This window comes from Panthera leo, chromosome D4 (genome assembly GCF_018350215.1).
Source record: "Panthera leo isolate Ple1 chromosome D4, P.leo_Ple1_pat1.1, whole genome shotgun sequence".
Classification (NCBI taxonomy): Eukaryota; Metazoa; Chordata; class Mammalia; order Carnivora; family Felidae; genus Panthera; species Panthera leo.
Genome location: NC_056691.1, coordinates 59,946,821 through 59,972,414, shown reverse-complemented (window position 1 = coordinate 59,972,414; position 25,594 = coordinate 59,946,821). Strand labels below are relative to the sequence as shown.

Genomic DNA, 25,594 nt, shown 5'->3' with positions numbered 1-25,594 from the left:
TTTTACAAGAGAACATGACAGATATCAGATGATAATGCAAATCTTTGGTCACAGGCCTGGGAAGATGACCATGAAACAATATGGAGAAAAAAAAGCCCAGTTGCAAAACAGGTCATATTTAAGTAAAGTTACATGGATTTTCCATACACATATATATGCCTAGAAAGAGCCAGCCAGTGTGCTGGTGGTGGTGGGATTTGGGAGAGATTTTATTTTCTTCTTTGTATCTTATTGTTTGAGTTTTCTGTTACTATGTATAATAACACATACAAAATAAACATAATCTTGGGGCACCTGAATGGCTCAGTCGGTTGAGCATCTGACTTCAGCTCAGGTCACAATCTCACAATTTGTGGGTTCGAGCCCTTGCACTGACAGTGAGGAGCCTGCTTCAAAGTCTCTGTGTCCCTCTCTCTCTGAGCCTTCCCTGCTCGTGCACACTCTCTCTGTGTCTCAAAAATAAACATTAAAAAACATTCAAAATAAACACAATCTTTTAAAAAGTTTTTATTTATTTCTGAGAGAAAGAGAGGGGGTGGAGAGAGAGAGAGAGAGAGAGAGAGCGAGCCCAAGCAAGCTCGTGTCCAAGTGGGGGAGGGGCGGAGAGAGCAAATCCCAAGCAGGCTCTGCACTGTCAGTGTAGAGCTCGATCCCATGATCTGACTGAGGTCACATCATGACCTGAGTCAACATCAAGAGTCAGATGCTTAACCGACTGAACCACCCAAGCACCCCTCAAAATAAACATAATCTTAAAGAGATCCGAAAAGACATGGAGAGCAAACTAAACATTACATCAAGGTTTAAAGACCTTCCCCCTCAGGGCAGGAACAAGACAAGAATGTTCACTTTCACTAATACTGTCCTGGGGGTCCTAGCCGGGACAATGAGGCCCCCTTCACCCATCTCACCCCCCACCTCACCCCTCACCTCTGGCAACACCAATTTGTTCTCTGTATCTATGACCTTGGTTGTCTTCTGGTTTTGTTTTTGCTTAGATTCCACATATAAGTGAGATCCTAGGTATCTGTCCTTCTCAGTCTGACTTACTTCACTCAGCATGATGCCCTCAAGCTTCATCCATGCCTTGCACATGGCAAGATTTCCTTCTTTTTTAGGGCCGAGTAATATTCCATTGCATATATATATACACCACATCTTCCATTCACCCGCTGGTGGGCACTTAAGTTGTTTCCATATCTTGGCTACTGTAAATAATGCTGCAGTGGACACGAGGGTGCATATATCTTTCTGAATTAGTGTTTCTGTTTTATTCAGATAAACACCCAGGAGTGGGATTGCTGGATCTTATGGCAGATAGATTGGTTTAATTAACATTTTGAGGAACCTCCATACTGTTTTCCACAGTGGCTGCACTGAGTCACATTCCCACCAGTAGAGCACAAGGGTTTCCTTTTCTCCATATCCTTACCAACACTTGTTATTTCTTGTCCTTTTTATTTTAGGTATTCTAACAGGTGTGAGGTGATAGCTTATTGTGGTTTTGATTTGCATTTCCCTGATGATCAGTGGTGTCGAGCATCTTTTCATGTACCTGTTGGCCATCTGTATGTTTTCTTTGGAAAAATGTCTATTCAGATCTTCTATTTTTTGATCGAATTTTGAAATCTGAATAATTAAATAAAATTTAAAATTCAGTTCCTTAGTTGCACTGGCAATTAGGTCAGTGCAGATACAGAACATTTCCATCATCACAGAAGATTCTTTTCAATGGTGCTCCCCTAGACTGTGAGCCCTTGGATAGCACATAATACCCAGCATCTCCAGGTCAAGGTCAAGGAATTGAACTGAATGGAGGAAATAGGAACACGGTTGATGCACAACAACACAGGAGGGTTGAGAGGACACATTAGCCCACCATCCAAAGGGACAAGCATGTACCACAGTTGAGACTCTTGCTGGAGGACTCCTCCCAGGTACTCTGACTTCACGAGAGCCTGTCTGAGTTCACTCGGGGCCGGCAACGCCAAGCTGGGCAGGTAGAGTGACACTGGCGAAGTTCCATCACCCATCTGTCACGGCTCCTGAAAGGGCTGAGAAGAGCTCAGGCCTGTCCTCAGAGGACTCAGCACAGCCCTGGGCTCTGGTCCGCTTGGCCTGGCCGGTAGTACAGGGACCATATAAGGGCCCGAGAAGGAACTGGAAGGTCCTCCGCCCACCCCACTTAGCAGGAAGCCTGGCCTCTCCTTGAGGTCACTTTCCGGGAAAGCTCTATTAGGACTTAGGATGGGGTGGTCTTAGGAAGCACTGATCTCCCCTGAGTGGAGGGGCTTCCAGCATCTTCAAGGGCTGCTTCCGCAGAGCTGACACTCCATGCCACTCGGTCCAAAGCACCAAGCACCCAGTGCAAACTGCCCCCTTTCAACCTCCCTAACCACTGGGGAGGCAGGGCAGGCAGGGACTGGCCCTTCTGTCTTAGAGATGAGTCAACTGAACCCATGTGTTCATGGGAGCTGGACTGTGCTCCCTCTGTTTAATGCCAGAGCCAGGGCTTGACCTTGACCTGACACTGGAAGGACTTCAGAGGATCCTCTAGGCCCACATTCTCAAACTAGGGTCCAATATCCCTGGGATACATGCAGAGGTTTCTGGGTATATTCAAGAAAATACAGGATTCTACTAGATAATCATGGCCAGCCTTCCCAGAGTGTCAATCTTTGACCAAAACTATTATTTTTACATTAAAGAGTAAAATAGAAAATGTGCACACATCTTAAGAAGCGTCACACTTGCTTTATCTCAGGCTGTCCCTCTTCAGCGACTCTGAGACTAGAAGGTCTCAATCATTTCAGATGAGAGAAGAGCCCATGGGGACACTGCCAGGACTAAAACTCTGATCTCTTATTTTTCAAATATTTGTTACTGAGTGATCGTTGTGTGTGAGGCAATGCCATAAGCACTTTTGATAAGCTAACTCATTTTCTCCTCCCCATACATCTATGGAGCATGTACGATTAATTTCATCCTGTAGGTAAGGTACATGAAGAACAGAGTATTAATAAATTTCCCCCAAATCACAGAGCCAGTTGGTTACAGAACCTGGATTTGAACACAGGAGTTTCACTCCAGGGTTTGCTGGTTCCCACCTCACTTGGGTGTAGGGCTGATAACGGGGGCTACAGGCAGATGGGGTTTGGCTCAGAGTGCGGGATTGTGATCTAACCAGTAACAGTGTCTGCACATGGAAGGAACTGTCTGGTAAGGCCATAGACTGCCCGTCCCTGGAGGTGTATGGACAGAGGGCAGGGTGGTGCCTTGGGAGAGTCTCCTAGACGTCATTAGGAGTGGGGAAGGCCTAGGTTCTGTGACCTTTAAGGCCCCTGGGACCTGCATTCTGTGCATCCATGAATGGCTTGCTTGGAGGGCATTAAAAAATTAGGCCACCTGGACAGTGGGTGAGGGGCAGTTAGGAGCCCCTGGACAGCAGAACCCAAGGGCAGGTCATGCCAGGACTGGCCACAGCAGACTCTGGCAGCACAGCCAGGGAGATAAGGGTGGGGAAGAACTCTTGCCACCCCCACCTTCAGATGTGCTTAAGAATTAAACCAATCACTTGGGAATAAATATAATCTCATTATTAAACATTCAGATGATACTAAGACAGATTGAATAAAGTCAGAGAGTTTCCCTCACCTCCCTTATCCGAATCCTACCCCCTTTCTACAGAGTGAGCACCATGGCCAATGGGGTGTGTTGCCTTGGATTGTGTCTATGAAGTATATAATAAAAGTACACGGAGTTTTAAATGTTTTTCTTAAATGGAGTCGTATCATCTGCATTGTTCTGCAACGTGCGTTCTTCATGTAACATTTTCTGGAGATATTTCCAAGTCAGTACATTCAGAGCTTCTTCATCCCTTTGAACGGCTTCAGGGGATGCCCGGATACAGCTGGATATTTAGTTCGCTTCCATTTTCCTCGTTACACGCCAGGCGGCAGTGGCTTTGCAGGGGCAGGAGCCAGTCTTTCGGCTGGACGTGGGGCTGTGGAATGGCTAATGGCTGGGTTCAAAGACAGGCGTATTTGGGGTTAAAACTGTGACTGCTCTGCCAAGAGGGTACAAATGCTGACGGGCCCTTCGGCAGTGACAACGGCTCCCGTTTCCTCACACCTTTCCTGTGGCTGAGTATTATCAGTCTGATGAGAAGATGACCAGATTCGCTGGCTTAAGAACCACCAACCAATGCCTGAGGTGGAATTCAGCTGTGGCCTAGAGTGGCTGGCTCTGAGACCCCCATTGTGGCCAGAGGCACCACGGGCATCAAGAAGCTCACTCTGTACATCTGATGGGGCCAATCATAGCCTTTTCTTTGTGATACAGAAGATGTGGGCAACTGGGAATACTTGAGAAAACAACAGAAAGGAGCCCTGGGAATTATCTAGTCCGAGTTGAGTCACAAATGCCGGCTGATATTAAAATTCCTTCAAAATCGCAGCTGCCTAGTTCGGTTCTCCCTACACGCTCCTGGGGATGGGAGCACATCACCTGTGAGGCACCCTGCTCCATCCCTGGGTACCTCTGCTGGTTAGAAAGGTCTTTCTGGCCAAACTGCAGCAAAGGAAAAGAGCCCAGCGGATTCTCACTTTGGTGATTTTAAAGTATATCTGCCAATTCTTTGATCCTTCTCCCTTCCAAAGGCGGAACCTAATTCCCCACCCCTTGAGGGTGGTTGTGCTTAGTAACTCACTTCTCACAGATAGACCATGGCAGAAGTGACTGTGTAACTTCCAAGGTTGGCTCATAAAAGGCATTTGTGGCTTTCTTCTTTCTCCGCGTTGGATCGTTCGCTCTGGGAGAAGTTGGCTGCCATCTAGTGAGGACACTCAAGCAGACACTCAAGCCTGGTGAAGAGGTCCACAAGGCAAGGAACTAATCCTGCCAACAGCCATGGAGGAAGCCATCTTGGAAGCAATTTCTCCAGCCCTGGTCAGGCCTTCAGACTGCACTCTACTGCAATCTTGTCAGAGATCTTGGGCTAGAACCATGCGACCAAACTGCTCCTGGATTCCTGGCTCTCAGAAACTGTGAGCTCATACATGTTCATTGTTATTTTAAGCTGTTAAATTTTGAAGGGTAATCTGTTACACAGCTATAGATAACTGATACACTCACAGGCAATGCTGAGCAATAAAAGCCAGACACAAAACAGCACATACATGGGATTCCATTTACGTGACATTTAAGAGCAGGCAAAACTTATCTATGGTGATAGAAATCATGACATGATTGCATTTGGAAAGTATTAATTGAGGGGGCAGCATATGAGGTGCTGGAAATGTTCTGTGCCTTGATCTTGGTGCTGATTACCCAGGTCTGTGTATTATACAATATATTATTATATAATAATATAACAATTATACAGGTATATAAATCCATATAAATATAAATATAAATATAAATATAAATATAAATATAAATATAAATATAAATATAAATATATATCCATTGAGCTGTCCACTTAGGGTATATTTGTTACTATATGTAAGTTACACTTTCATAAAAAGTAAACATAAGTAGAAAAGAAAATAAGGGAGGAGAGGAAGGAGATAAAAAGTTGTTTCCTGCAGGAGCACCTGGGTGGCTCAGTCGGTTAAGCGTCCGACTTCAGCTCAGGTCATGATCTCACGGTTTGTGGGTTTGAGCCCCGCATCGGGCTCTGTGCTGACAGCTCATAAGCCTGGAGCCTGCTTCGGATTTTGTGTCTCCCTCTCTTCTGTGTCTCCCTCTTTCTCTGCCCCTCCCCTGCTTATGCTCGCTCTCTCTCTCACTCTCTCTCTCTCTCTCAAAAATCAACAAAATTTTTGTAAAAAGTTGTGTCCTGCACAGGATACAGCTAGAATCTCTCAGAGGTCAATGCCCCCCAGCCTACTCTTCCACCACCAACTGATCTAATTAACAATAGAAATATCACCTCTCCTTTATTGGGAGAAGACACATTCCAGGTCCATTTTAGAGGTGAGGAAACTGAGGCATTGGTACATTAAGTGACTCCTCCCCACCATTACACAGCAAGAATGTGACAGAGCTGAGGCTTAGCTTGGATTTGATCCTTGTTTGACTTCAAGTGTCAGAGACTTGAAGACAGATAACCCCTGGGTCAGTCTGTCTCCTGTCTGGAAAGCTCTTGGCTTTTCAGAACAGAGTGTAGCCTCCACTGGGGGCTGGACATGGTGCAATATGGTTATGGTCACAAATCTTTATTCTGACTCATGCTGATCTGCGTAGGAAAGTGATTTTTTCAACATCATATTGTTTTTCCCTCATTTCCACTGACTCTATCTCATTTCTCCCTGAGGAGCAAGGTCAGTAAAAGGCCATAATTGGCATTTCGAGGAAGTGATGGTGACACATGCCTGTTCTCCCACAGAGGCTGGGTATTTCCAGGCTGAATTACTTTAGTACACACAGACACAAAAATTGTGCACAAGCCAGGAGCTGCTGCCTAGAAGCTGAATGTATAAGGAACAAAAGAGAGAACATGACTGGTCAAGAGGTCTTGCTCACGTGGTTTCAAGAGTGTGTTTTCCTTTTTTTTTGCAGACAAAAGTCATATTCATCCTATCCTCATTTATTTTTTTTTAAATTTTAATGTGTATTTATTTTTTGAGAGAGAGAGAGAGAGATAGAGCACAAGCAGGGAAGGGGCAAGAGAGAGAGGGAGACACAGAATCCGAAACAGGCTCCAGGCCCTGAGCTGTCAGCACAGAGCCCAACGTGGGGCTCGAACCCACAGACCGTGAGACCATGACCTGAGCCAAAGTCTGGCGCTTAACCGACTGAGCCACCCAGGCGCCCCCTATTCATCCTCATTTAAAAGAAAAATTTAGCCAGCTGCCATGAGTGTGTAATCTAAAGGGGGTGTCACCATGTGTGAAAACCTTCAGGATCTTAGTCCAGTGTGGCTTTTGTTTTCTTTCTTCCTTCCTTCCTTCCTTTCCTTTTTTTTTTAAATTTATTTTTGAGAGAGAGACAGAGCATGAGCAGGGGAGGGACACAGAGAGACAGAAACACAGAATCTGAAGCAGGCTCCAGGCTCCGAGCTGTCAGCACAGGGCCCGACGCAGGGCTCGAACTCGTGAACAGTGAGACCATGACCTGAGCATGACACTTAACCGACTGAGCCACCCAGGTGCCCCTTGTTTTCTTTCTAAATTTATTTGCGCTAGGAAGCTAATCCAATCTGGGTAAACAAGAAAATGCAATCTATTCCTTTAGCCTCATTTCAAAATATGAAGTATATCCTCACTGTCAAATATTGGAATGAAATGTGAGAAATCCAGCCAATACCCCCCAGACATTGCACATACCTTTATTTGGTGAAGGGTCATGTTTCAAGGGGAGACCTTGTCTGTTCTGAGGGGCAGGGAGAACCCTGTGCCCTGGGGTCCTAGGGAAGGGCCTACTGGGGGCGGCTTTGATGGGAGTAAGGAGGGCAAAACAAGAGGGACAGAGAATCACCATTTGGATTTGGCCAACTTGGGATGGAGACGGCTGGCAGGCACCCCATATGTGGCCCCTGCTCCTGGGGGCTGAGGGTCTCTCCCGTCCACCCGTAAATGCAGCCCGTCTGGAAGGTGGGATACCTCAGTTCTGGCCCAGGTCTGACACTAACTTGATCCGTGACCTCAGCACGTCCCATCCCTTCTTTGATCCTCAATTTCTCCACCTGCAAAAGGAGGGCTGGGCTAGATGTTTCCTCAATGCCCTCATCTCTGGGTCAGGACCTCTCTGCCCCCTCCCACCCTCACTGCCGGCTCAGGGCCACTTCAGATGGCAGCACAACATTGCTCGGAGATAAAGAGAGATGGCTAGGTAAACAAACAGCCCCAGGATCCCAGTTCCCAGATTTGGGTCCTGAGCCAGCCAGCAAGGCTCTTGTCACTAGGGTAGAACTCCACAAGTCCCTTTCTCCTTTCTTTGGCCGTATAAGGAAGAAGGAGGACAGAGGCTCACTAACACAGGTTACAGGCACAAGAACTGAAGGGAAAGCTGTGGCCTCTGAGGACCGCGGTGACTAACCAAGAATGAGGAATAAATCAAATGCCACTCATCACCTCCTCTTTGGCACATGCCTCAGGGCCCAGAGCTGGGGCACCGTGGAGAGTTGCACTGTGAGAGGCACGGGTGGCCTTCCCTAGACTGCAGGCCTGCGGGAAGACCACCCTACGGACTCCCCTCATCTGGGCAGTCATAGCACCCCTGCCCCCCACCCTGGTCTCCCAGGTGCTGACGCCTGCCCTCAATTCTCTCCTACCCAGGTAGGAACCATCTTCCTGGAACATGGCACGGACTGGTGCAGATCACAGCCCACAGCCCACTTTCACTCAACCTCCCCAGTCAGAGCCCTTTGGATGTCCAGCTCCCTCTCTGGCTTCCTCCGGGGCACCATTAGTCTTGTTTGGATGGGCTCCATGGCTTTTCCCCTCTCATTCTTTTTGTTCATGAGGTTCACTGCACCTGAGATGTCACGGCCTCTGCCTCACACTCTGAGATGCTATCCCCCCTATGAGTTTGTCTCAAACTCCATCTCCCCCGGCAAGCCCTCCGTGATGCCCGCTCCTGACTGAGACTGCTTCCCCAAAGGCCTGCCGTCTGTGGCTGGCTGAAGCACCCGGTTTGATGATCATTTCTGTACTTGTCTGCCTTCCTGTCTAGCGTGGACTCACCGGAGGGCACAGCCGGTGCCTCATTCACACACAGAGCCCACGGTGCAGCCCTGGGGTTCAGCCAGCAGTCATCAAACGCTGAGATGAACCAGAAAAGAGGCTCCCACGATGGTGGGGGGAGGTGGTGACCAGCGCTCTAGCCTCACACCAAGGGAAAGGGACTGCTGAGGAAAGCCAAGTAAGGCCCACACAAACCAAGGAGGAGTCGAGGGCCCAGGGAGGCACACTTCTCGGACTGTGGAGTCACATCAACCTGGGCTTAATCTTGCCTCTGTCACTTCCCGTGTGCCTGTGGGCAGGTTACAGAACCTGCCTGGGACTTTACTTTCCTCACCTACAAGACAGGGGTGGGTCATAATACCCACTCACAAAAAGTCTTTGGGAGCATTAAATGAGATAATGGATGCATGGTACCTACTCAGTAAATCAACTCTTAGAATTCTGTGTGAATTCTCTAGGTCACCTTCAGAGTAATTATGAAAGTTAACAACTTCATAGATGATATCTGCCATCTCCTTAGAAGTAGAGATTCTTATTATCCCCATTTTACATGTGAGGAAACTGAGGCTCAGGGAAGTGAATGTTCTCACCCCGGAGTGTTCAGGGAAGGGGAGGGTGATAGTCCTGGCTCTGTCTCTGTGCTCAGCAGCGGTGGACAACAATGAGAGCGAAGGTAGGCAGCTCACTCTCTGTCAGCTGTCAGCACAATGACCTGAGGCCAGTGCTCTGGGTCACTTTTGGCCAACATTCTGCCCTAGGAGTCAGGTTTCAGCTGACACTGGGTAGACCCTGACTCCCTGCCCAGCCAGGCCTGGAGTCACATGAGCAGCCAATCCCAAGCCTTGGCCCAGGGCTGCTGCTAAGCCTGCTGCATGCCTTCGTTCCAGTTGATCTGCCCCTCCTGCCTGCAATAAAGCAGGATCAGCAATGGCAGGAAGAGTGGGAGTGGGGAGGGGCTGGGAACGGGCGACGCAGCAGCAGGCCCCTGGCACGCGAGAGATGCAGGAGTCCGACGCAGCAAATTCACATGACAGGGCTGCCGAAGGCTTGTGTGGCTTCTTTATAGGAATTTTAAAAAAGGGCCTTCTCTGGGCGAACAAGTCCCATACCAAGGCTTCGAGAGCAGGGTATAGGTTAGATATTTCCTCCTGCCCCCTGTGCAGTGAACAACATACACAACCACCCAGGGCAGGCCTGCTTACCAAGTGTCACCGAGGGGCCAAGTTCTGAGCTAGGTACTGGAATAAAGAGATGGCTCAGATACAGCACCAGCTTCTGGGAAGCTCATGGGAAGCCGAGGTGCTGGGAGAACACAGGGAGGGGACACCTAACTCTCTCTGAGGAGAGGGTTAGAGGCCCTATGGCAGGCTAATGGGAGAAAGTAGTGATATGCAGGCTCTCAAAAAAAAAAAAAAGTTGGATTTGTGGTGTTTGCCAATTTCCATAGTATAAATGCTTCCACCAGAGGTGACTTCAGGGTACCAGCGTGCCGTCACTGAAGTGGAATTGAGGACAGAAGCCTACAACCAGCTCTGGCATGCTGGCTCTAGAACACCACTGGGAAGAGAGGCTTCCACCGCATCCAGAAGGAAGAGGAGGGATTCTCCAGGCAGAGAAGGGGTAGGGGCAAGGGAGGATGTTCCAGAAGGAGAGACGACGACAGCAAAGACATGGAGGTGCACAAGTAAGTAGTGAGCAAAGGTGAATCAAGGGGTTATGGTTGGGAAGGGCCGTCAAGGCCTTCTGGAACCTCGTAACGCTTTAGTTCTTGACTCACAGAGTGGTCACATGCCTGCCATGATTCATTAAGCTGCACATTGAAGTTCTGTGCGCTTTACCACGTGTGTGTGATATTTCACAATAAGGATGAAAAGCACAGATAGTCTCATTCAGGAATAACCGCTGTTTACAATTCTATTTCCTTCCCATCTTTGTCCTGTGCACGTATTTATACGACCATTCAGCAAACATTTTCAGGTAGGAAGACAAAATTTCCCTATTCATAGACCACAAAGAAGAAAGCATTTCAACAATGAAAGCTACATGGTGTCATGGAAAGAGTGTGGGCTTTGGAGTCAGAGAGACCTGAATTCGAATCCTGCTTCCCAAAGGGCTAAGTGGGTGGTACTGAGAAAGTCGCTTGTCTTAGCCTGTCCGAGCTGCTTCTCTTCTGCAGGCTGAGTCAGGCAACACCCACGTCCTTCAGGGTTGTTGGGAAGGTCAGAGATGATGTGCGTTAGAGGCACTGCACAGAGCCCAGCCCACAACAGACCCTCAACACATGCAATATACAAGATATTGTAATTGGCATCATCTTAGAAAGTCAGAATTGAAAGGATTGCCAGATAATAAATGACTGACCCACAGAAGTTTCAGAGAAATGGTAACCCTATAAGGATAAAGTCAAATTAGCGTTTGCCCAGAGAATAAACTCAGTGGTAGGGAGACTCAAGAGCCCATTGAGTGGGGCAGGGGGGTGTTTGAAGAAAATAGGGATATTTAGCCTGATGAGGAAGACGCCAATGGTTTATCAGATCTGTGCCCCAGATGTGTCCCATGTGCAGCAGAGAACAGAATTAAGTGCAATATACAGGACTTATAGGAAGCTGATTTCTATTGGATATGAGGTGGGATATTCTCACCAAGAGCTGAAGGGGTGATGTTGGGAAGGAGTGAGCTCCCATAACTAGGGGGTATACAAGTAGAAGCCAACAGAGCACTTGATGGGCATGATGAAGAAGGAAGATGAGCACGGTGGAGGGTGTGGACCATGACCTTTGAGGTGCCGTAATGCTGGGCTCTGGATCTGCTCTGTCCAGCAGCATCTACCATCCAGCAAGTGAGGAACAATAAGCATCCTGTAGTGAAGGACACAAAGAGACGCTTGTCTGTCTTACCTGGTTATCGATTTTCAGTTCCACTAGAGAAGTGTTGTATGGGAGAGCTTCCACCAGGCGCAGGATCCCGGCTCCAGAAATGAAGTTGGATTCCACGTTCAGCGTCTTCAACACCTTGTTCACCTTGAGCATCTCAGCAAGGGCCTTGAAGCGCAGAAGAAAAGCGAGGGTACCTGTGAGTCACCCTGAGCAAGGCTGGAGCCCCTCTTGGATAGAACCTAAAATACTGAGAGGTCCTTGCTGGGAGCGAGAGTTCCTTGCACACTCATGCTGTTCGAGCCAGCGACCAGGCAAGATGATCTGTACAGCCTCCTTCACGAAGTACAACTCTGTGGCCCTCCTCCCCTCCAATGCACCATGGCTCCCGAACCCTAACTGGAGAATTCCACACTCTATTACCTACATCCAGCCTCTATTACCTGATTCTTCTCCCTTGCTCGGCTTCAAGGCTCACTGATCCCTTACAGAGGGGCTGCCCTCAGCTCCCCATGCATGCCTAGTGCTCTCCCACGATTTGCTTTTGCCACCTGGGATGCCCCTTCCTTTCTGCTTCACTCGTCCAAACCCTGCCCGTCCTTCAAGGCCATTCTCAATTCCTCTTTCTCCAGGAGCCTTTATACTGATGGCCGCAGTTAGCTGTGGCCTGCGCTCTTGAACTTTGTAGCATTTACTCATAACCTCCCTCATGAAACTTGTATTCTTCTGTTCAGAGTTGTTTTTAGTTCTTGACTCACAGAGGGGTCACATGCCTGCCATGATTCATTAAACTGCTTGTTGAAGTTCTGTGCACTTTTCCATGTACGTGTGATATTTTACAATAAGGATGAAAAGTACAGATAGTCTCATTCAGGAATAACCACTGTTTACAATTCTGTTATATTTCCTTCCCATCTTTGTCCTGTGCACATATTTATATGACCTTTCAGCAAATATTTTCAGGTAGGAAGACAAAAGTTTCCTATTCATAGACCATAAAGAAGAAAGCATTTTGACAATGAAAGCCACATGGTGTCATGGAAAGAGTGTGGGCTTTGGAGTCAGAGAGACCTGAATTCGAATCCTGCTTCCCAAAGGGCTAAGTGGGTGGCCCTGAGAAAGTCGCTTGTCTTAGCCTGTCCGAGCTGCCATTAGACTATATACTCTTGGGGGGATGAAAATGTACTTTATTTATCCCATGGTGCCCACATTCTCAGCACACAGTAGCTTCTTAGTCATTGTTCACTGAGCGACTGACTGGTGGAGTCCCAACCTCCCTAAATACCCTCTACTTGTTGCTTATATTTCCCTGTTGGGATTCCATGGAGTCATTGTCCTCTTCATCTGAGCAGCAGAGAGCAGAGAAGGAAGCCTGGGAAACCACCCCACTGGGCAAGTGACCAGAGCAAATGGGAGGGGAGGAGCTCAGGTGGCCCCCAGCACGTTTCAGAGGAATTCAGCCAGAGGGTGTAGATGACAATCAGAGCCTCTGAAGGAAATGAGGTAATTAGCAGTTGGTGGAAACGATGTGTCATGGAGGAAAGGAGACACCAGCAGCTGATAGCCCAGGGTGTATGACCAGTGGGCCCCGGTTGTCTGAAATGACTCTCTGAGCCAGGAATGCCCTTCCCACCATCCATGCTTGCTGAAACCCTATACAAGCTCAGCTCCCAGAAAGCCTTCCTTGTTCATATTGTCCTTCCCTCCTCCCCCCGCTTCCATGTGCCTCCCGGATGGCCTGTCAGCTTTCCTTATGACCCCGAGGAGGTTGGACCCTCCCAAGGAGAGGGTCTCAGGCTGTGTTCTCTCCACAGCATCCCTCCCACTCTCCAGAAAAGGCCTGTCCAGGCCTAATAATCAAAATATTTAACAACTGGTAGGCAAGTGCACCAGGCCAGTCCAAGTGGACATGCGAGTGGCTAAGCAGGTCCTGGAGGCCCTGTCATGCCAGGTGTCAACTCTTCTGTATCATGGCAGAGGAATGAAGGTGCAGGGAAAAGAGCTGGGGCAGGGAGTGGGGGCACTTACAGAGCTTTTCACTCATGTGTGGAATTTAAGAAACAAAGAAAAAAAGAGACAAACAAAAAAATAGACTCTTAAATATAGAGAACCTCCAGAGAGGAGGTGGGTGGGGGAGATGCGTGAAATAGATGAAGAATTAAGAGTACACTTATCCCTTCTTTTTTTCTTTTTAAAGTTTGTTTATTTATTTTGAGAGAGAGAGAGGGAGAGAGAGAATCCCAAGCAGGCTCTGTGCTGTCAGTGCAGAGCTGGCTGTGGGACTTGATCTCACAAACTGTGAGATCATGACCTGAGCCAAAATCAAGATTTGGAGGTTTAACTGACTGAGCCACCAGGCACCCCAAGAGTACACTTATCTTAATGAGCACTGAGAAATGTACAGAATTGTTGAATCATTATATCAAACACCTGAAACGATTATAACATTAATTATATTTCAATTAAAAATTAATTGATTTAAAAAAATAATTGATTGCTACTAAATAGACTTCAAAGCAAGGAAAGTTATTAGGGTTAAAGAAGGGCATTACAGAACGATAAAGGGGTCAATTCTCCAAGAAGACATAACAATCCTTACTGTATATGTGCTAACAACAGAGTGTCAAGCTACAGGAGGCAAAAGCTGATAGAACTGCAAGGAGAAAACAGATGAATCGCTGGTAGAGTTGGAGATTTCAATAGCCTTCTGTCAGAAATGGAAAGATCCAGAAGGCCAAAAATCAGTCAGGGCATAATAGAACTCAACAACACCATCAATCGACTGGATAGAAGTGACATCTATAGACTACTTCATCCCACAAGAGCAGAATGCACTTTCTTCTCAAGTTTGCATGGAACATTCACCAAGACAGACACATTCTGGGCCATGAAACATACCTTAACAAATTTAAAGGAACAGAAACCATACAATGTCTACTCTCAGAGCTCAAGGGAATTGAACTAGAAATCAGCAGCAGAAAGATAACTTTGAAAGTCCCCAAATACGTGGCAATTAAACAACACATTTTTAAATAACACATGGGGCAAAATTTAAGAAACACTAAAAAGTTTTTGAGCTAAATTAAAGTGAAAACATAACTTATCAAAATTTGTGGAATGTAGTGAAAGCATGCGCATGTTAAAAAAAATCTAAATTCAATAATCTAAATTTCCATTTTAGAAAATTAAAAAAAAGAAGGGCAAATTAAATACTAAGTAAGCAGAAAAAAATAAGTAAGAATTAGAGCAGAAATCAATGATACTGAAAACAGAAAATTAATAGAGAAAAATCAATGAAGTAAAATGCTAATTCTGAAAAAAGATCAATTAAACTGATAAACCTCGAGCCAGCCTAAGAAAAAAAGAGAGAGAGAGAGAAAGAACACAAATTACTAATATCAGAAATCAAAGAGGCCCATTCCTACAGATCTCGTGGAAATTGAAAGGATAATAAAGGGATACTATGAACACCTCTTATGTTCACAAATTTGATAACCTGGATAAAATGGACCAATTCCCTGAAAGAAACAATTTGCCAAAGCTCACATAAGAAGAAATAGACAATTTGAATAGGCCATTACCTATTAAAGAAATAGAATCAATAATGAATAAGTAACCTTCCAAAACAGAAAGCACCAGGCCCACATGGGTTCATTGGTGAATTTAAGGAAGAAATGATACCAATTTTCCACAATCTCTTTCAGAGAATGGAAGCGGAGGGAATACTTCTAACTCATACTCTGGGGCCAACATTATCCTAATACCAAACCCAGACAAAGACGGTACAAGAAAACGATATCTCTCATGAACATAAATGTAAAAATCCTCAAAAATATAGCAAATTGAATCCAACAATGTATAAAAAAATTATACACCATGGCAAGTGGGATTTGTCTCAGGTATGCAACAGGCTGGTTCAACATTTGAAAATCAATTAATGTAGCTCATCACATCAACCAGCTAATAAAGAAAAATCACATGGTCATACCAACAGATGCAGATAAAGCATTTGACAAAACCCAGTACCCATTCATAATAAAAATTCTAAGTAAATTAGAAATAGATAGGAACTTCCTCAACTTGGTAAAAAATATCTATACAAAATCTACAGTTAATATCATGCTTAATGGTGAGAAACTGGTAATGTTATTACTAAGATTAGGTACAAGGCAAGGATGAACCCTCTCACCACTCCTTTTCAAATCAGAATAGACATTTTAGCTAATGTAGTAAGGCAGGAAAAGGAAATAAATGTATATATATTGGGAAGAAAGAAATAAAATTGTCTTTGTTTCAACAGATATGATTGTCTATGTAGAAAATCCGAAAGAACTGACAAAATACCCCTCCTGGAACTAATAAGTGATTACAGCAAGGCTGCAGTATGCAAGGTTGCTATTCAAAAATCAACCACTTTCCTATATTCCAGGAAGGAACAAGTGGAATAGGAAATTAAAAACACAATTCCATTGATATTAGTACCCTCAAAAGTGAAACACTTAGGTATAAAGCTAACAAAATATGTAGGAGATCTATATGAGGAAAACTATGAAACTCTGATGTATGAAGTCAAAGAACTAAATAAATAGATATTCCATGTTCATGAATAAGAAGGCTCAATATTGTCAAGAAATCAGTTTTTTCTCACTTGATCTACAAATTCAATGCAACCTTAATCAAAATTCTCACAAGTTATTTTGTGGATATTAACAAACTGATTGCTACTAAATGATTAATTACCACCCCCGGTAAGCTAATTCTTGCACTTTTAACCTGCTATGAGTGTTGTAATAATCACATTGCCCTGTCATCCTTTCATTGTCTGCATGACCAAATGGACCATTATGTTCATGGAAGTGGGAATATGACTGTCTCAGTCACAGTTGTATTTTCAGAACCTAATTCAGTGCTGGACACAGACAGACTCTCAATAAATAGGTTTGAATATTTAAACAAAAAGGAATCGATGGCTACTTTATAATAAGTACAACTTAATTTGATCATTAGGTAAAAAACAAATAGAATTGATCATCAGGACCCACAGATTAAGAAAATGATTTTGGGGGTGCCTGGGTGGTTCAGAAGGTTGAGCGTCTGACTTCGGCTCAGGTCATGATCTCACGGTTCGTGGGTTCGAGCCCCGCGTCAGGGTCTGTGCTGACAGCTGGGAGCCTGAAGCCTGCTTCGGATTCGGTGTCTCCCTCTCTCTGCCCGTCCCCACTCGCACTCTGTCTCTCTCTCTCTCTCTCAAAAATGAATAAACATTTAAAATGATTTTAGATATAGAGAAACTGAAGCCCAGAGAAGGGCAGGCCCCTGTCCAAATGTGATGTGCTGAGTGGAGACAGACCTGCTGTAGAGTCAACATTACTGGCATTTAAATCTCAGCTCCACCTCTCACTTGCTGCTAACTTTGGACAAAGCAAAATGCCTGGACTCCCTGCACCGCAGGTTCTTCATCTGCAAAGTGGGGACACCTGCACCCCCGGGATCAGGGGTGGTTGTAGATATCAACTAGGATGATGTACAGATGTTGTCGGGTTAACGGCCGTTGTGTCCACATCCTCTCCTGTCTCTTAGCCCAGTGCCTTTCCTCACACTACGCTGGGTCCTTCCTCAGTGGGGTTGGGCCAGCCCTGAGGCCACGAGCATCAACCTTCTGTTTCTGTGGCCCCCCCACTCTCAATGCAGCAGGACAGAAAGGTACATACATACGCCACAGGGTCATTGCTCCGTGTTCCCACAATGCTGAACTTCTTCACATAGGAGTTCTCTTTCAGGGCTTCTGCATAAGCCTTGAGAGTGGGTATAGGGATATTCTGCAGAGAGAAAGGCAGACAGTAACGAGCAGCCCCCACCGGGGTCAGGTCGGGCAGACAGATGGGGCAGTAACCCTCTCACACATGCAGCCTGATTGTTAGCAAGTCTCTGACCAAACAGCTGAATGGCCAAAGGGTTCTGGCTTTGCCCCAAATGGGTGAGATCTGGGGAGAACTTTCTGGTCATCAGATTGAGAAAATCCTCCCTGAAGTTTTCACAACCATCTGTGCAGGCAGAGACCAGAGAAGGGAAAATCAAGGCAGAGGATGCAGAGGAGTGTTGTGCCAAGAGTTCAGGTCTAGTGTGTGGGAGTGGACAGGGCCTCAGCCTCTGTCAGGGTGACTGGCAATGTTTCTGACTCACTCTGTGACTCTGAGGGAAGTCTCTTCCCCACTCTGGGCCTGTTTCTGGAAAACAAAGGTGGCGGGGTGGTGGCGGGGGTTGGGCATTGCCCTAGATGATCTGTAAGAGACATCTGTCCCGGAGGGTCTCAGTCCTAACGCATACCAGAGGCTCCCAAGGAACTTTAATAAGATGCTGTTGCTTGGGTCTGAAGCAGACCAATAAGATCAGAATCTCAGTGGGGGTGGGAGTTGGTACATATTTTTTAATCTCCTCAGGTGAAAACCACTCAGCTAGTCCAACTTTCTCACATGCAGAGGGGAAAATGAGGGTGGGGAGGGACGAGCCTGAGCCGCCAGGGTGAAGGCACAGAGCCACGGCCACTACACTGCTCCAAGCCAGTGTTCCCTGCCAGGGTATACGGTTCTGAATTGTACCAGTGTCTCCCACTGGGCACATGGCAGACAATGGCGGCCCCGGAGAGAAAACCTGGCTGTGCTTTCACGGATCTCTCATTTCAGAGTGTCACGTTAGCTCCCCGTGGGAGCAGAGCCTAGGGAGGCCAGGTGGAGGAGAACACTGTGGGTGCAGGTTTCCAATCAGATTGTGCCTTTGGAGCTGGCAGCCACTTAAAAGAAAGTGGAGAAGAAAGGAAAGAGGAGCCGGGGAGTGGGGGGGCCCACTCCTTGCCTTACCCCACACCGTCCCAGAACTAATTCCGCTGGCCCCCGGGCTGAGCAGGTGGGCAGGCAGCTGGGCCTGCTTCTGAAATGCCTCCTGCAGCCTGTCCAGGATAGGAGTGCTTGTCCATCTGACCCTCCTCTGCCCTTGGTGGTCACACAGGAAACATCGGACACATATGGGCCGACATCTCCCTGCCTGGGCTACAGAATGAGGCTGACTGTGTGTATGATATAGCAGTGACGGTTCAGGGGTAGGCCCCTCCCAGGGCTGTGTTACCCCACGAGCCTGCTGGGCACGGGCCTTTTCCAGCCTTGAGATCCCCTGCAGTCGGATGTGTCTGAATTAATATTTTAGCTCGGAGAAGCTCTCAGTGTTTTGTATAACATGGCAGGTTTCCAGAATCGAAGCTGTGTTGACCCGTGGTGAACACCTGGGCCTGATGTCGGTCCTCAGAAGAAACCAGGACTATATGACGCGTTTGTTTACACTGCCCGGGCCTTTTAAGGGTTTTGTCCTTTTCTTGATCCAGAAGCACCCAGAACCCAAACAGGACCCTGTTGTCCTCACACAGCCAAGCACGGGCCACATGCATTGCAGTGACACGGACATAGCTCCTCCCACCCACCCCAGGAGAAGTGAAATAAAAAGGACTCTACCCGGATGTTGTTGAGGTTGACCTCCTCAAGCTTGGGGTCGTTGTTCTTTATCCGCTCCAGAGTCTCCTCTACATCTGTTGAATTTGGCTCTTCATCGGGCACAGGCTTGTATTGTGTAGGTTTGATCACACCTAGAGTGACGGACACAAGAGACAGGTGGCTCACAGAAGCACGGGGACCCTTTCCGTCCACACTAGGGCACTTCAGAAGCAGCGGCCAAGTTCAGAGACAAGAGAAGGCTGTGCGTTCCCAGGGGCTGCCAGGAGGGGCGGTGCACTGGGGAGAAGCCATGCAGGGGCCGGTTGGTCTTGGCCCTACTTGGGCTCTGCCTCTACCATCCTGCAAGAACTGGGTGAATTACTCAAATCCTCAGAGCCTCCGTGTCCTCCACCGTGAGTGTGGACAGTCACTACCTCAGTGGGCTCTTGTGAGGATAGAACGAAGCCTGAGTGTGAAAGAAATACGTGAGCTTTCCAGAGGGAGGGTCGTTATTCTCTTGACACCCTCATTTGTTTTGGGAGCCCAAATGCCAGCTTGGAACGGTGCAGTGGGGCAAGTAAGACAATGCAATATTGGCACAGGAAAGGCCAAGGGGACTCAGGGGACAAAAGAGGCATCCGGAGACAGACTGGTGTGGGTATGTAGACATTCACCATCATGACGGAGTCCCAAGCTGGTGATGAAGGAATGAACTTGGCAAAGAACAGTGTGGGTACAGCCGGACAGCCGTTAAAAAGTGACAGTTTGAGCGCATCTTCACGCCACACACGTACACGAAGCGCAGGGGGCGTAAGAAGTTGGAAACGAGAAGCAAACCTCTAAAACTCCCAGGAGAAAATACAGGAGGATGTTTTTTATAATACTGGGATGGAGGAGTCCTACATAAACGAGACATAAATCCCAGCAAGGGAAAAGGTGGACAGACTGGGCTTACATCAAAACTTAAAACTTCTGCAATGAGCCAGAGAGCAGGAGGGGACCGCGGAAGCAAGAAGCATGGGGGCACCTTCGTGTCCAAGGTGTCCTCGCTGGGAGCAGGGCAGGGGTGCCAAAGCCGGCGGTCAGGGCCGTGTACTCACTGTTGAGTCCCTCCTTGTTCACGATGGAGCTGCTGCCGAGGGCCTGGTAGTACTGCTGGTTGCTCATGAGCGTGTGCATGCCCAGGATGGCTGCGGGGACAGGGGGAGGCCCGTGACTCGCCTCTCTCGGACAGAAGGGCCTCCTGAGCACAGACACTCCACACCCCAGCAAGATGTGCTCACGGAAGTGGCAAGGAACACGCGCATGACTTTACGTTTTATTGGATTTTTGTTCTCATCTCTGTTTACGTGACTCTCACATCTCTACACTCAGCTGAGACTCCTCTAACCCAGGCCTCGGGTTCCTCGGTGTCCCCTGATGGCCCACTGGCACAGCCAGTCCAACCTGGCCGAGACAGAACTCATCTTTCCCGGAAGCAGACCCTTCCTTTGGATCACCTTCCATCTTGTCATCCCGCCTGTCCCCTCAGGGTAGAACCTCAGTGACATGGCACGCCCCACCCCCCACCCCCCCAGTCCCTTCCCTCTTAAGAACTGTCTCTCATCTGTCCCACCTCTCACTCCATCACCTCTCTTCTGATTGAGGCCCCACCATTTTGTGGCTGTATTATCACAACTGTGTAATCACTGCTGTCCTGGCCCCAGTCTCTTCCTACCCTCCCCCCACCAGCATTCAGCACAGAGCAGCCAGAAAGATCTTTCTGGAAATGCAGATCTGAAAACATCACTCCTGTGCTCAGTCGGGCTTTCATCCATTTGTTTGTTCAACATTTATCAAGTAGCTGCTTCCCGGGCCAGCTGTGGGTGGGGTGGTGGTAGAGGGAGTAGGGGAGTGGGGGAGATGGGGGAAGAGCGGGGCGGGGGGACACAGCAGGGAACACAGAGTCTGTCAGGGGAGAGAGATGCTGGGCAGGTACCCACACGATTGAAAACATAAGCACAGACTATACGTGTTGTAAAGGAAAAGTTCAGGGTGTTCTGGGGAGAAAAGAGCAGAGGGATTTGGAATAGGAGGGATGTGTAGTGTTGGCCAAGTTAAGAGAAGGGAGGCAGAACATTCTGGGCAGGCAGAGGGGATGGTGGGAAAGCCCTCAAGCTCACGGACTGGAAGGCTAGGGAGGGAAGGGGAAGCAGAAGATGGACAGAGCTGAGTCGGACACGTGTTGAACCACAGCACACCCCCACTCATTAAGCACTTGCTCTGGGTCAGAGAATACATCGTACCCCAGTGACTCTCACTTTCGTTGCACATTGGAATCACTGGGGAATCTTTGGAAACTCCTGATGCCCCGGCTTACCCCAGACCAATTAAACCACAGTCCCTAGGGGTGAGGCCAGGCATCTGCCTTTTTCAAGGCTCCCTAGGTGGTTTCAGTGGGCAGCCCAAGCTTGAAAACTGCCTGAAACCATCCCCCTGAATCCTCACAACAACCCTATGGAGGAGATTTAATTCAAACAGGCAAAGGTCGGATCCTGTGGCATCTTCTAGGGTGAGGTAAGGAGTTTGGAGGTCTTTCCCTAGGTGTGGCCTGGAAGCCACTTGGGGGGAGGTCTTGGCAGGCACTGAGACAGCCCGACTTGGGTTCTGGAGTGTTACTCTGGCTGTGTGTGGAGGATGGACTACAGAGGGAGGAAAGGACACGGGGACCATGAGGCTTTGCAGCCACCGGGTGGGAGGATGGTGGCCTGTGACACCAGAGCCTGGCTTCACTGGCTCTCCCTGGGCTGGCAACTTCAATGGCCTTGTCCCTCGCCCACACTCTTTCTGCTTTGGTGACACAAATGGTCACAGCTCAGAAGATTCTCCTGCTTCTGCCAATGCCGTCCCCTCTACTGGCAATTCTCTCTCCATGTGCCATGTGCGCAGCTGAAATGCCCCCAGTAGAGTTGCTAGATTTAGCAAATAAAAATACAGGACACCCAGTTGAATTGGAATTTCAGATAAGCAATAAATAATATTTTAGTACAAGTATGTCCCATTCAGTATTTGGAATCTACTTCTATTTAAAACTGATTTCATTGTGTATCTGAAATTCAAATCCAGCACAGCATCCTGTATTTGACCTCACAACTCTACCTTCTCCTCCTTTAAGACTTGGAATAACACTTCTTCCCTCAGGAAGGCTTCCTGGATTCCTCGCTTGCCCTCTCTAGTTCTCCCGCAGCACCCAGTGTCCTTATCACAGTGTAGTCTACACAGCTTTAGAGATAGCCGGGTGTGTGCACGCTTCCTCTACTGGACTTTGGGTTTCTAGAAGTCAGGGAAGAATATTATCTCCCTTCTGCTCCTCCAGAATACAGTATTTGATAAATATTTGATGTTTTTTTTTAAATTCCCCCAGCTACTTCATTAGACATACCTTCTTTCTAGTGAGAGAGACAGCATGAGAGCCCTTGGTGAAGGGTCAGGAGACCCAAGTTCCGGTCCTGACTATGCCCCTGATTCTGTGTGACTTTGGGCAAAGGTCCCAAGCCCTCTCTGGGCTTCAGCCTCCTCTGTACAATGAGGGGTGAGGTAGGACCACTGGTTCTCTATCCTGGCTGTACTTACAAATCGCCTGGGAGCTTCAAGACAATATTGGTGCTCCTCCTGGACCAGCTGATCTGAATCTCTGTAGATATATTTTTAATCTCCTTGCATAATTTGATGCTCAGTGGGGGCTGAGAACCACAGGATGAGAGGATCTCAAAGCCCTTCTGTTTCTCACATTCTAAGAGTCTTCTCTGCTAAAATTAGATTCTCCTGCTCGTCACTGAGGAGAACGAGTAGGAAGAGAGGCATCTGCATTTTTTAGAGCTTTCTGGGCTTTAATTTAGGCTGCTTCTACGAGGGCAGTGGGGGCCAAGGCCTGAGTCAGCGGCAGGGGGTCGGATCACCTGAAGCCACCTTCTGGAGCTGCTTTTCCAACTCCCATGGGATGTGGGGGAAGCTCATGATGGTTCTGGGCTGCTGCTGGGACCCCGGTTTGGGAAAACAGTTTGGAAAGTTTGCTAAGAATCACAGGACAGATGTAACCTCACATGGCTGGCTGGTCTTGCTGAGAGGTATAGAGTGGTGGGAAACGGAAAATGCACTTTGCACTCCATGCCAGCTTCCTGTAATGGTCCAGAAAGGGGGCAGGAAGGTTACAAGGAAGTGCCAGGGGACAGAGGCAAGAGACCCGGGCTCCAGGCTGGGCCTTTGGCACTCATTTGCTGGGTAATCTTGTCCAGGACACTTCTACTTTTTGGGCCTCAGTTTTCTCACCTGTAAAGGGGACTATGTTTGAATGCTAATCTCTTACCTTCACATAGGACTTAACAGCCACACAACATCTCATCTTTCTATCCTGTTTGATTTTTACAGCAAGCACCCAGGGTGGGTGGCCCCACGCTTTTCCAGCAGGCTCAAGAGGGAAACAGTTTGTCAAAGCCTATTTGGTAAGGACCCTCCCGGCTTCTGACTGAGTAGTCCCACCCACTCCTCCACCAACTAGGTCATCAGCAGTTCCAAAGTTCTAAAATTTCCCCTCCATGTCAGAATTCTAAGGACAGATAACATGTATTCTAGGAGGTGATATATATGTCAATAGCAGTCCTCAGAAGAAATAAAACCATTTTGCAGTTCAGAGGAAATTAGGTTTCCAAGAAGGAAGGAAGGGAAGGAGGGAAGGAAGGAAGGAAGAAGGGAGGGAGGAAAGAAGGAGGGAGGGAGGGAGGGAGGAAGGGATGGGGGAGGGACAGAGGAAGGAGCAGGGAGGGGTGAAGCAAAATCTCCATTGCTGAGCAGAAGGCTTGGTGGCTCTGATCCCTTCGGCCTGCCCTAGGCACCAAATGGTGATTATCCCCCTGCTTGATTTTGCACACTCATGTCACAAGAAGTGAATGATGGAGGAAAATAGCACATCAACATTGCCTGCTGCTTCATTCTTTGTAGATATTGGCAAGGCTGAATTTAGCACTGGGGAACTTGATTTTTTTTTTTTTTTAAAAGACCAGATCTTCCTCAAAACTCAAAAAGGACTATTTTTGAACTCTGAAAAAGAACATCGAGTTCTCTTTCCTCTTCTGCCTTGGCAGGGCTCACTCAGTTGTAATTCCATTTAGGATGAGAGAGATCGCAGCACACATCCTGGGCCTCTCCAGCTGCCAACCGCTTGTCTGGCTCTGGGCTGACAGCAGGAAGGTGTTTTCCTGCATCTTAGAAACAGATGGAAGAAGCCTGGCCCAGGACTTGGGTGTGGTTAAACTGCTCCTGGATAAGCCACACCCTGACCCTCACAGAATGTGAGGAAACCTGGTGCCTAAGGACATGAGAGTACCCCAGAAGGCAGGGTGGAGGGGGGTGGGGGGGGTGGGGGGCCGGCGAAGACTATCTCTGAGCTGGGGGTGCCAACTGCCCGTGGAGGGGGGGTGGCTTGGGACTGGCCCTTCTGAAGGGTGGGTCTCTTACCCCAATTCCTTTTTGGGTCCTGCCCCACCTGAAGGATCCCTAAAGGTGAGCCAGGATCACATCCCTGACTGGGGAGGGGAGGCACTGATAATGCCAAGTGCTTGCAGCTGACTCCCAGTGGCCTCTGAGCTACAACCCAACGCCACACGCCAAGAACTTAGCACTGTCAGCTGCTCAGCACCCTGTGGTAACACCTCTCTTGTTGAAATTTATGTTTCTGGTCTGTGCTCATCACATCCTGGGTCCCCCAAGGGCAGAGCCTCTTTCTGATTCATCCTAGCAAACGGCAGCTTGATCATGCACGTCGACTCAGTGTGTGAATGAACGAATGCATGAATGGTTCACAGGCAAGAAAACAAACGGACACGTGCGAGCTCACAGGCTCTGCCTTACTCGCGCCACACCTGGGTCAGCGTGGCACGTGTGCTGGGTGTCCTGTGACATCATCCAGACGCTGCCGAACATCCAGCCTGCTGCATGTGCACCAGGCAAGCCGTTCAGACGGGCCTGCTGCTTCCCCAGCTCAGAGAGGTGGTAGCTTCTCTCTCTCCTGCTGTGTCCCAGCCTGGGACACATCTCCCCCACTGCCCCTAGTTCACCCCTGCTCTCCCTGCTCCTGGCTCTGCTTCAGCCTCTCCCCTCCTCTCCCCTGGCCCCACCACCTAACCAAGCCTCCTCCTTGCACTCTGTCCTTTTTCTGTACGACACTCACTCTCACCTGTCACTTCTTTGGGGCCTAAGTATTTGTTTAACATCAGCTCCGCGAGGGCAAGAACCAGCTGTTTGCTTACGCTTCTCACCAGGGTTCGTCCAGGGCCTGGCACACCGTGGGAAAACCCTGGATAAATGACTGCTGGGTATGTGAATGAGTGAGTAGAAACTAAGTTAATGGAAAGCTCTGCCTGGGGGTGGAATCTCCAAGACTAGAGATGCCCCGCAGACCCCATGCCCTCATCTCCTTACTTGTCTTTCTCTGCTGAGTCATCTGCACCCATGGCTCCAGCAACCCCATCTTTGAGAAAGGAGCTGAACCCCCAGCATCAGTCCAAAGTGGGTTTGC

General features: G+C 48.1%; 1 protein-coding gene across 4 annotated transcripts in view; it reads right to left on the bottom strand.

The window, feature by feature from the left end:
* TMOD1 (tropomodulin 1) overlaps positions 1–25,594 on the bottom strand; it is an 86,181-nt gene that overhangs the window by 8,994 nt on the left and 51,593 nt on the right. For 2 of the 4 annotated variants that reach the window (XM_042912534.1, XM_042912533.1), the window contains exons 5-9: positions 20,142–20,231; positions 19,063–19,193; positions 17,272–17,379; positions 11,585–11,728; positions 7,197–7,687 (exon numbers count right to left, since the gene is read on the bottom strand). In XM_042912534.1, the coding sequence (XP_042768468.1) occupies positions 7,421–7,687; positions 11,585–11,728; positions 17,272–17,379; positions 19,063–19,193; positions 20,142–20,231 (740 nt within the window). In that variant the 3' untranslated portion in view covers positions 7,197–7,420. Of the gene's footprint in view, positions 1–7,195; positions 7,688–11,584; positions 11,729–17,271; positions 17,380–19,062; positions 19,194–20,141; positions 20,232–25,594 lie in introns of those variants that run through there. The other 2 variants (XM_042912536.1, XM_042912535.1) reach the window with 2 other exon arrangements.